The 11,462-nt window shown below is 41.3% G+C and overlaps 1 protein-coding gene across 1 annotated transcript; it reads left to right on the top strand.

Annotated features, from left to right (window-relative positions):
- The first annotated feature begins 8,144 nt into the window (after positions 1-8,144).
- LOC102288311 (olfactory receptor 1N1) lies at positions 8,145-9,080 on the top strand. Its single transcript, XM_014480576.1, has one exon. It carries the CDS (start codon positions 8,145-8,147, stop codon positions 9,078-9,080), a length of 936 nt encoding a protein of 311 aa, XP_014336062.1.
- Positions 9,081-11,462: the final 2,382 nt, after the last annotated feature.

Raw genomic sequence — 11,462 nt, 5'->3', positions numbered from 1 at the left:
TTTTATTTTTGTTTTATTTTATTTTTTTAGAAGTTCTTAATTTTAATATGGTCCCACTTATTTATTTACTTTCAGTTAGTCTGTTTGTGTCCTATTTAAGAGATAGCTGCATACTTCTTTTTTTTTAATTTTATTTTATTTTTAAACTTTACATAATTGTATTAGTTTTGCTAAATATCAAAATGAATCCACCACAGGCATACATGTGTTCCCCATCCTGAACCCTCCTCCCTCCTCCCTCCCCACACCATCCCTCTGGGTCGTCCAGTGCACCAGCCCCAAGCATGCAGTATCGCGCATCGAACCTGGACTGGCAACTCGTTTCTTACATGATACTCTACATGTTTCAATGCATACTTCTTGATTAGAAAGATATTTGTGTTTTCATCTAAAATTGTGTTGCTTTGTCTTTTATTTGTATATGAATGTAGTTGGAACTGATTTTTTATACAGCATGAGGTCAGGATCAAATTAATTTTTTTTCATTTGAATATCTTATTAACTGATAATTTTGTGAAAAGCATATAAATTTGAAGTGCTAACTACAATGAATTTTGTACTGGAACTGCCTGGAAGCCCTGTGTTTATAGAAGGAGCTGTCGATTTTGAGTTTCACTGTAGGATTATCTGGCTGGGAAAACTTTCGGGGCAAGGCCAATGCCAGTATCCTTAGTTATTTTCTGCTCAGCTACTTGAATGTCAAAGAAATTCTTACACTATTCTGTATTCACGATATAGGTCTTTAGGTTTCAGGATTCATCATTTGGTGTTATATAGACATTACTTTGCAACAAATGTCTGTCTAGTCAAGGCTATGGTTTTTCCAGTGGTCATGTATGGATGTGAGAGTTGGACTGTGAAGAAAGCTGAGTGCTGAAGAATTGATGCTTTTGAACTGTGGTGTTGGAGAAGACTCTTGAGAGTCCCTTGTACTGCGAGGATATCCAACCAGTCCATTCTGAAGGAGATCAGCTCTGGGATTTCTTTGGAAGGAATGATGCTAAAGCTGAAACTCCAGTACTTTGGCCACCTCATGTGAAGAGTTGACTCATTGGAAAAGACTCTGATACTGGGAGGGATTGGGGGCAGGAGGAGGAGATGACAGAGGATGAGATGGCTGGATGGCATCACTGACTCGATGGATGTGAGTCTGAGTGAACCCCGGGAGCTGGTGATGGACAGGGAGGCCTGGCATGCTACAATTCATGGGGTCACAAAGAGTCGGACACGACTGAGTGACTGAACAGAACTGAACTGAACTGATAGTCATGTATATATTTTTCTGGGCTTTATTTTTCTGGGCTCCAAAATCACTGCGATTGCAGCCATGAAATTAAAAGACATTTACTCCTTGGAAGGAGTGTTATTAAAAAGCAGAGACATTACTTTGTCAACAAAGGTCTGTCTAGTCAAGGTTATGGTTTTTCCAGTGATCATGTATGGATGTGAGAGTTGGACTATAAAGAAAGCTGAACACTGAAGAATTGATGCTTTTGAACTATGATGTTGGAGAAGACTCTTGAGAGTCCCTTGGACTACAAGGAGATCCAACCAGTCCATCCTAAAGGAGATCAGTCTTGGATGTTCACTGGAAGGAGTGATGTTGAAGCTGAAACTCCAATACTTTGGCAACCTCATGCGAAGAGCTGACTCATTGAAAAAGGCCCTGATGCTGGGAAAGATTGAGGGCAGGAGGAGAAGGGGACAACAGAGGATGAGATGGCTGGATGGCATCACCAACTCGATGGATATGGGTTTGGGTGGACTCCAAGAGTTGGTGATGGGCAAGGAGGCCTGGCATGCTGCAGTTCATGGGGTCACAAAGAGTCAGACACACTGAGCGACTGAACTGAACTGATAGTCATGTAAGGGCTTCCCACGTGGTGCTAGTGGTAAAAAAAACGCCCTGCCAATGCAGGATAGGTGGGTTCCCTCCCTGGATCAAGAAGATCCCTTGGGGAAGGAAATGGCAACCCACTCCAGTATCCTTGCCTGGGGAATCCTATGGACAGAGGAGCCTGGCAGGCTATGTTATAGGGTTGCAAAGAGTCAGTCACGACTGAAGGACTTAGCGCGCATGCACACGTGCACATGCGCGTGTGCACACACACACACACACACACACACACACACAGAGTCATGCAAAAGGCTTCCCTGGTGGTGTTAGTGGTAAAGAACCCGTCTGCCAATGCCTGGTGGCTCCGACGGTAAAGAATCTGCCTGAAATGTGGGAGACCTGGGTTCAATTTCTGGGTTGGGAAGATCCCCTGGAGGTGGGCATGGCAACCCACTCCAGTATTCTTGCCTGAAAATCCCTATGGACAGAAGAGCCTAGTGGGCTGCAGTTCATGGTGTCGCAAAGAGTAGGACAGGACTGAGCACCTAAGCACAGCACAGCCAATGCAGGAGACACAAGAGAGTTGGGTTTATCCCTGGGTGGGGAAGATCCCTTGGAGGAGGGCATGGCAACTCACTCCAGATTCTTGCCTGGAGAATCCCCATGGACAGAGGAGCCTGGAGGGCTACAGTCCACAGGGTTGCACAGAGTTGGACATGACTGAACTTAGCATGCATGCACATAGTCATGTAATTCTCGTTTTTGTATATGATTCACTAATCTGAATTTTATGTGACAACTCCTAGTCACAACTTCTCCAGAAAGTAAAACTACCAACTTCTGCTTGGATAGAAGAAGACAGTATTCCAGTAGTGAGGAGTGAAAACTAGAATCTAGAGATTCAGTCTCTGAAATAGCTATCACCTCTGAGTTTATTTCATATACCCAGAGCTCCCAGGTTCTGTTTTTTTGTGGATTCTTCAGTATTGACAAAATTGATTATTTTATTTCATCTACCACCAGCTTAGTATCTAGCTTCTTCATGTCTGTTAACCCACTCACCACTGTCAAAGATAAATTACACATGTGGAGTTAAAGAAGCAAGGAAGATTTTATTCAAGAATACTGCAATTGAAGAGACAGACTGAAGTCAATTCTGCTGAAACAAAAGGCAAGGGGATTTATGAGAGCCGGGATTAGCTAGTTGAAAAGTATCGGAGGGTGTTATAAAGAAGGTAGGTCAGAGATATAGGCCATCTATTAATATGTTTGCTACTAGGCATCTATTGAAGTTAGGTTCTTACCCTTTCACAGAGACGGGGAGACAGGGGTGTTATCTTTATTGATAATTACATTTCAAAGGGATAGCTCCCAGAACCTTGAGAAAGACATTCGTAAGGTATAAGAACAGTATAACAGAAAAGAGCCTGGGAGATTTACAGCCCAAAAGGGCTAAGAAAGAACTTTAAAACACAATTTTTCTAAAGTTAGATGTTCTAAAAAATGGGAGGTCAGCAGTCTATAGTCAGGAAAAAACTGTGTAACATTTAGTCAAGTTGAGGAAAGAGCGTTTTGATCACCACTCACTCATCCCTTTGCTTTCCAGCTTCTGACATTTTACTACTGTTTGCTTTCCACTCTTCTCTGCCTTCATGGGTTTTATGTCTTTTTTAAAAAAGTCACTTAATATCATATATGAAATGAGTCGCCAGTCCAGGTTCAATGCATGATACTGGATGCTTGGGGCTGGTGCTCTGAGACGACCCAGAGAGATGGTACAGGGAGGGAAGAGAGAGGGGGTTTCAGGATGGGGAACACGTGTATACCTGTGGCAGATTCATGTTGATGTATGGCAAAACCAATACAATATGGTAAAGAAATTAACCTCCAATTAAAATAAATAAATTTATATTAAAAAAATTTTTTAAGTCACTTTACTTTTAATAGGTTTGAGGGGACAGTAAAATTGAATGCATGGCTCTAATATAACATCTTTAACCAGAAGTTCAAGAATTCTTTAAGTATGTCATATGCCGCTAAACTGCACATGTGAATACAGGCAGTTTCTGGATTTCTTTAAAGGAGGAGTTAGGGGCAGGAATCTTGTTGCAAGGGGGCAGCTAGGAGACTTCTTTACATAGAAAGTGGCATTTTTGTCATGGACTGCAATTACAAATCAATACAAATAACACCAATCCTTAATGCTACCATTTAACAAGAGAAAGCAGTAAAGCTTCCAAGTTGTTTTAATGAAGCCAACACTGTACTAATTTAATCTATTATATGAGATACAGAGGAGAAACTGGGCAATTATGACTGTTCTAACAAGGCTCTGGGGAACTCTTTCCCATGACGCCCTGTCTACATATGGCCAATGTAGAGCCCTGTTCAGCCTCTTCCTGGTATAGTCTGATGCATCCTCTCCATTTCTGAGTCCCTTGTTCAGGTTTCAAAATATAAAATATTTCAAAATTTCTGTAGACCTGAGTGGGGTCAGTGTACCATGTGCCGCTGCTGCTGCTAAGTCACTTCAGTTGTGTCCGACTCTGTGTGACCCCATAGACGGCAGCCCACGAGGCTCCCTCGTCCCTGGGATTCTCCAGGCAAGAGTACTGGAGTGGGGTGCCATTGCCTTCTCCGGTACCATGTGCCCCAGACAGTCTTAAATACTCTTCATTCTGGGCTTCTCTGTTCCAGTTGGCAAAGGTAACTGTGATTGCTCTAAATTCCCCTTCACACCTAGCCATGGCTTGCCTTTGCAATCTTTTGCTGATTTCTTGGGCTCCTTACTGGGAATTCTGGTATTTCTTTCTCTCCCTTCTTCACCCTAAACTTGTTTATAACATCAGTTTAGCAATCTGACTTATGTTTCTGGATATTTGCCAATTGTATTTATTATTCTTGATCCTAAATTCTGATTCCACATAATCCCATCACAAAGGTTGTCAGGAAGAATCTGAGCTCTTTCCTCCTTCCTTCCAAATTAAGGATAACCACAGTGCCTTCTCAGAGAAGGCAATGGCAACCCACTCCAGTACTCTTGCCTGGAAAATCCCATGGACGGAGGAGCCTGGTGCGCTGCAGTCCTTGGGGTCGCTAAGAGTCAGACACGACTGAGCGACTTCACTTTCACTTTTCACTTTCATGCATTGGAGAAGGAAATGGCAACCCGCTCCAGTGTTCTTGCCTGGAGAATCCCAGGGATGGGGGAGCCTGGTGGGCTGCCGTCTCTGGGGTCACACAGAGTCGGACACGACTGAAGTGACTTAGCAGCAGTAGCAGCAGCATAGTGCCTTCTTCCTGGTAACTGGTATAGCAGTAAGAAGAGAAATGAGACAAATAGTTGCAAACTAGTAAGCCCTGCCTTTGGAAAAATCCTCTCCGTCAAGGCCAAGCCATCTTTTCCTGTTGGCAGACACAGTAGGTGAAGAAGCAGCAGAAGTAAGTAAAGGGAACTTATCACTCTGGGGTGACAAAGCCAGAGGTTGGCCCAAGCAAGGATCTGGAGTTGCTCATTTTTGTCTCTAAGAGCTGTAGAGTTTTTTGAGGTTATAGTCAGGATGAAGGCTGAGAAACTCTTTTAGGGAAAGAAGAACCAAAGAATAGGACAACAGAATCAAAGGATAAGGCCCTTTATAGGAAAAAAAAAAAAAAAAAAGACAAAGGTAAAAAGCAGGGTTGACAATGGAGAGTTTTAGACCCTTTGTTGAGGATTTGAAATTTTTCTGATGTTAAATGGTCAGTGCTATTGATGAAGAGAGCATTAAGGGAATAACCTGATTCAGGCTTACACACTGTCAGATATAGTGAACCAAATGCAACTCCATCCTAAGATAACTTACAGTCCCCTTGAGAAGCTTTGTGGGGATGAGTGGACTTTCTCACTAAAGGCAAGGTCTGCAGTCAGGAAAGGATAAAATTGTCTAGTCACTCAATCTGTATCATTCTCCTCTCAATGAGATACACAATCATTTGGGTCTTAAGAATCTGTCACTTTCCAGAACATGGTTATTAGAATGTGCCCATTCAGGGGAGTCCAATCTTTGTGAGGCATCGTATTCTCCATGGAAAGATGGAGTAGGAGAAAAATAACTTAGTTTGTGGTTTTGTTGTCTCTTGGGAAAAGTTATATAGTTCTGAGATACATTCCTAAATTAGTATAGGGTTCAGGAATAAACAAATATGCAATAGTGTTCAGATATTCTTCATGTTCATGAAGTATTAACTTCAAAATATGAATAATGTTTCAGTAAATCTTCTTGTCCATCTATTGGTAACTTTTTCTTTAAGTGTGGAGTTTGAATAAAAGTTAAGAATAGGAACATATTTAGACCTGCAAGATATTGATAACAAAAAAAAATAATGATAAACATAACTGCCTTAACAGAAAGGGCAATAGTCAGAGAGGCTGAATATCCCAGTTGTCATTCCATATCTTCCTCTAAAGCACAGCGTAAATTATTTCAATAACTTTATTTTTGAACTTTAGCTTATTCATGTGTGAATCAAATGGAAGAGTTAAGCAAAATTATTTATTCTTAGTCTCTGAAAAAGTGAAAGTGTTAATCACTCAGTTGTGTCCAACTTCTTGTGACCCATGGATTGTAGCCCGCCAGGCTCCTCTGTCCGTGGAATTCTTCAGACAAGAATGCTGGAGTGGATTGTCCTTTCTTTCTCCAGCGGACCTTCCGGACCCTGGTATGGAACCCGGGTCTCTTGCATTGCAGGGAGATTCTTACCATCTGAGCCACGAGGGAAGCCCTTCTTAGTCTCTGTTGAGCATTAAAATACTTGAGAATTTAGTTTTTGTTTTTAAATAATACCCAATATTTAAACTGGGTAACCAGACTATATCCTAAAAAATTTAACTCAGTAAATCTGGGTAAGTCTGAGGAGTCTGTGTTTTTTAAAAGCGTCTCATCTGGTTATGATTGTGACCAATGTTTGGGGATCTCTAGACCATATGATCTTGTATGTGTGTGTGTGCTCAGTCATTCATTCATCTCCAACTCTTTGTGACCCCACAGACTACAGCTCAGCAGGCTCCTCTGTCTATGGGACTTTCCTGACAAGAATACTGAACTGGGGACCATTTCCTCCTCCAGGGGATATTCTTGACCCAGGGATTGACTCTGCATCTCCTTTGACTCCTGTATTGGCAGGTGGATTCTTTACCACTGAATCACCCAGGAATGCCATATGATCCTGTAGGTTCTATCTAGTTCTTAAATTTCATTATTCTTCTATGAAAAATAAGTATATAAGATAGAAAAACCACAAGGTGAGGTTAAAGATTCTAAAATAAAAATACTTCTGGGTCATCCCAGTGCACCCATGGTGGATTCATGTTGATGTATGGCAAAACCAATACAATATTGTAAGGTAATTAGCCTCCAATTAAAATAAATAAATTTAAATTTAAAAATTAAAAAATAATAAAAAATAAAATAGAAATACGTAGAGATAAAATATAAATATAAAGTATAAAGATAAAATATAAAATAAAATATAAATAGAAAACCACTTTCTATCTATATTGATTTATTATTCAGTCTCTGGCATCTAGTGCATGGGTTTGAATTCCAGCTCCAATATTTGCAAATTGTTGGTGCTAGTGATTCAAGTAATCTTAGCCTCAGTTTTCTTCAACACACGGCCTTAAGCATAACAATCTCTCCTTCCTTGTTTTGTGTAAGGGCTAAAGCAGACAGTCTGTATGAAGTGCTTAGTTGAGCACCTAACATGTAGCAAGTGGACGCAAATGTTAGCTGCAGGATGACCCTATGCCAATGATGAAAACTGAAAGGCAGGTGAAAAATGCACTCCATAGTTTCTATTTCAGAAGAAAAGATAAGAAAATAATGCCCTTCACTCTAAAATGAGATATTGTGAGGGCTTTAAAAACAATTTTTTATGGAATTCAAGAGCTATCAACAGAGTATAAGATTTAGCTCACCTCCACCTACGCGTGTGTCCATGCTACTAAAAATGATGACACTGATACAGGGCTGCAGAAGTAGACCAAAACTTTGTAAGACTGAAGCTGAATATGCCCAGAGACTCCCTAAAAGAATCATTTCTGTATAAAAGATTGACCAGAGGGAAGAGAGAGGAAAGAAAAAAAAGCTATGATATTCATAAGGAGGAAAGAAAGAAGTATGGTCAGATTGGAGGTGAAGTCCAGATTGGGGATGAAAATGAAATAAAAGGGAGATTTGGGAGTTGGAAAATTTGACAGACGGCACAGAGTTCTAGAAGAAATCTAGCATTCTAACTCTCCTTCCTACCTTCTAGATGCAGCAGAGTCATGGAAAACCAAACCAGCGTTTCTGAATTTTTCCTGCGAGGAATACCTGGCTCGCCAGAGCAACAGCAGTTATTCTTTGGAATTTTCCTGTGTATGTATCTTGTCACCTTGACGGGGAATGTGCTCATCATCCTGGCCATCAGCTCTGACCCACACCTCCACACCCCCATGTATTTCTTTTTGGCCAACCTGTCTTATGTTGACATGGGTTTAACATCCTCCACAGTAACCAAGATGCTGGTAAATATACAGACACAACTTCATACCATCTCCTATGTTGGCTGCCTCACACAGATGTACTTCTTTCTGATGTTTGGTGATCTGGACAGCTTCTTCCTGGCCGTGATGGCATATGATCGCTACGTGGCCATTTGCCGCCCTCTCCACTACTGCACGGTTATGAGTCTGCAAGTCTGTTCCCTGCTGCTTGCACTGTGTTGGATCCTCACCCACATTGTTGCCTTGACTCACACCCTCCTCATGGCTCGGCTGTCCTTCTGTGTTGTTGGGGAAATAGCTCACTTTTTCTGTGACATAATTCCTGTCCTGAAGCTGTCCTGTTCTGACACCGGCATCAATGAGTTGATGGTCTTTGCCTTAGGAGGCACCGTGCTGATGGTCCCCTTCATATGCATTGTCATCTCCTACATTCACATTGTATCTGCCATTCTGAGGGTCCGAACGCCAGGTGGGGGTAGCAAGGCCTTTTCCACCTGCAGTTCCCATCTTTGTGTCGTCTGTGTCTTCTATGGGACCCTGTTCAGTGCCTATCTGTGTCCTCCATCCGTTGCCTCTGAAGACAAGGACATTGCAGCAGCTGCAGTGTACACTCTAGTGACCCCCATGCTGAACCCCTTCATCTACAGCCTAAGAAACAAGGACATGAAGGTGGCCCTTAAGAGGCTCCTCAGTCATAGGAGAATTACTGCTTCTTAGCTCTAGTGATAGTAACTTTCAGTGAAAAGACATAGACTTGAAGTCAAACTTGGCTTCAGTTTTGATCTGCCACACAATAGTCATAAAAGTTACCTAACCTTGCTGAAACTTAGACTTCTCATCAATAAAATGGAAATGTAATCTCTACTTAATAATGTGACTTGGGGGATTAACTAAGATAAACTAGAAAATGTGTGTAGTATACTGGCTCATAATAGGATGTTTTTAATAAATGATGGCTATTATTATTAGCATCATTCTCAATCTTCATCCCTCTTTCACTGAAAAGGTATAAAAATCTTTTCTTTGAGATCCATTCATTAAACAAATATACACCAGACACCTACTATGTGGGGGGAGGTTTAATAAGTTCTGGGAATAGAACCCTGAACAAGACATTGACCTTGCTTTCATGACACTTTCATTCCAGGTTGTTAATTTGTCAATCATAAAATTGGTGGTCATCTCTATGTTCATAGCACTAAGTGGAGGTTTGGACAAAAGAAATAAAGAGTAGAAGTCCATTCTAGGAGATGCAAAATAGGTAAAGACTTCCCTGACTGAAGACTGATATTTCAATGTTTAGGTTTCCACGATGGTTACTTTATATTCCATGGTTTGCCAAAATTTCAACCAGGAAAGATGATTGAGTTCCATGGGCTGCCTCTTCACCCTACTTATGGGCCAAAATGTTCAGTGCCAAGCATCTTTTGTGTGACCTGAAGGAGTGAACACTGCAAACTTTTCCTTATTTACTTTCAGGTTTGTTGTCAGATCTAAAAGGGGCACCAAAGCTTAAACAATTGCAGAGATAGGAAAAAAAACAACCTTTTTATGGGCACCTAAGTTTTCTTCTGCCTTTAAGAATCTTAAACACATTAAAAATATTGTTGTTAAAAATAAAGACCATAAAATTTTGACTCCTCACATCCCCCCTGGTGTGACCAGGAGTCTACTGGCTACCTAAAACCCCTCCCCAAAGCAGTTTGTTTCTCATACTCAGTCTGTCTTAAAATGTCTCACAATACCTATATGTGTAAATTAATTTTCATTACTGAGCATCCTTCATGGAATTAAACTCTCCCAGCCTTCAGCAGTGGAAGGCATAAATGTGAATCATTTCAAGCAGCAGCCTCATTTTAGTACTTGACGATTCCATTTGTTTGCTGATTGGAGGTGGGGCTTCTGTTCCCTCGAGATCTCCTTTCTGGATAGTCTCTCTAGGGTCCTTGACTCGGTGAGAAGGGCTTTCTTTTTTCCCCTTTTTAGTAATGAAGCATGATTGCTCTGCAATGTTGTGTTACTTTCTGCTATATAATGAAGTGTATCAGCTACATGTATACATATATTCCTTCCCTCTTGGACCTTCCTCCCACCCCTCTAGTTCATCACAGAGCACCAAGCTGAGCTCCCTGTGCTACACAGCCTGTTCTCACTAGCTACCTATTTTACACATGGTAGTGTATATATATGGGAGAAGGCAATGGCACCCCACTCCAGAACTGTTGCCCGGAAATCCCATGGATGGAGGAGCCTGGTAGGCTGCAGTCCATGGGGTCACTAAGAGTCAGACATGACTGAGCGACTTCACTTTCACTTTCCACTTTCATGCATTGGAGAAGGAAAAGACAACCCACTCCAGTGTTCTTGCCTGGAGAATCCCATGGACGGAGAAGCCTGGTAGGCTGCAGTCCATGGGGTCACACAGAGTCGGACACGACTGAAGCAACTTGGCAGCAGTGTATATATATCAATCCCAATCTCTGAATTCATTCATTGCAGCACAATTTACAATAGCCAGGATACAGAAACAACCTTAATGTTCAATGACAGGTTTATGGGTAAAGAAGATGTAGTACATATATACAATGGAATACTACTCGGCCATAAAATGGAAAAAAATTGGTTCACTTGTAGAGATGCAGATGGACACAGAGTCTGTCATGTCATATGGAATGAAGTAAGTCAGAAAGAGAAAAACAAATTCATATATTAATGCATATTTGTGGAATCTAGAAAAATGGTATTTTCAGGTCAGGAACAGAGATGCAGACACAGAGGATGGATATGAAGAGGACCTTCTCAAATAATCAGATCTGGAGCTATTGAAGCCCCAGAGTCCTTCTGTCCCATCTTCTTATCGATGACTGTCATTTCATTTTCTTGTCATCTATTATTTTGCAGACTATGGGGAACTGATAGTCTAGTCTCACTGAACCATTAACCTCTAGCGTTCTTTCGTCCTTTGAATTGGCAAGAAAATATCTTCTGCCCCTCTTGATTGGCTCTTTTAGGAAAGGCATCTCTGGCAGGGTTCTAAAGCTCATGTTGACAAATCACATGGACAAGACAGGGGCTAGGATGTGAGATTACTGAACACAG

Source organism: Bos mutus, chromosome 11 (assembly GCF_027580195.1).
Source record: "Bos mutus isolate GX-2022 chromosome 11, NWIPB_WYAK_1.1, whole genome shotgun sequence".
Lineage (NCBI taxonomy): Eukaryota > Metazoa > Chordata > Mammalia > Artiodactyla > Bovidae > Bos > Bos mutus.
Note: the sequence above shows the minus strand (reverse complement) of the source record. Positions and strands in the feature narration are given on the sequence as shown.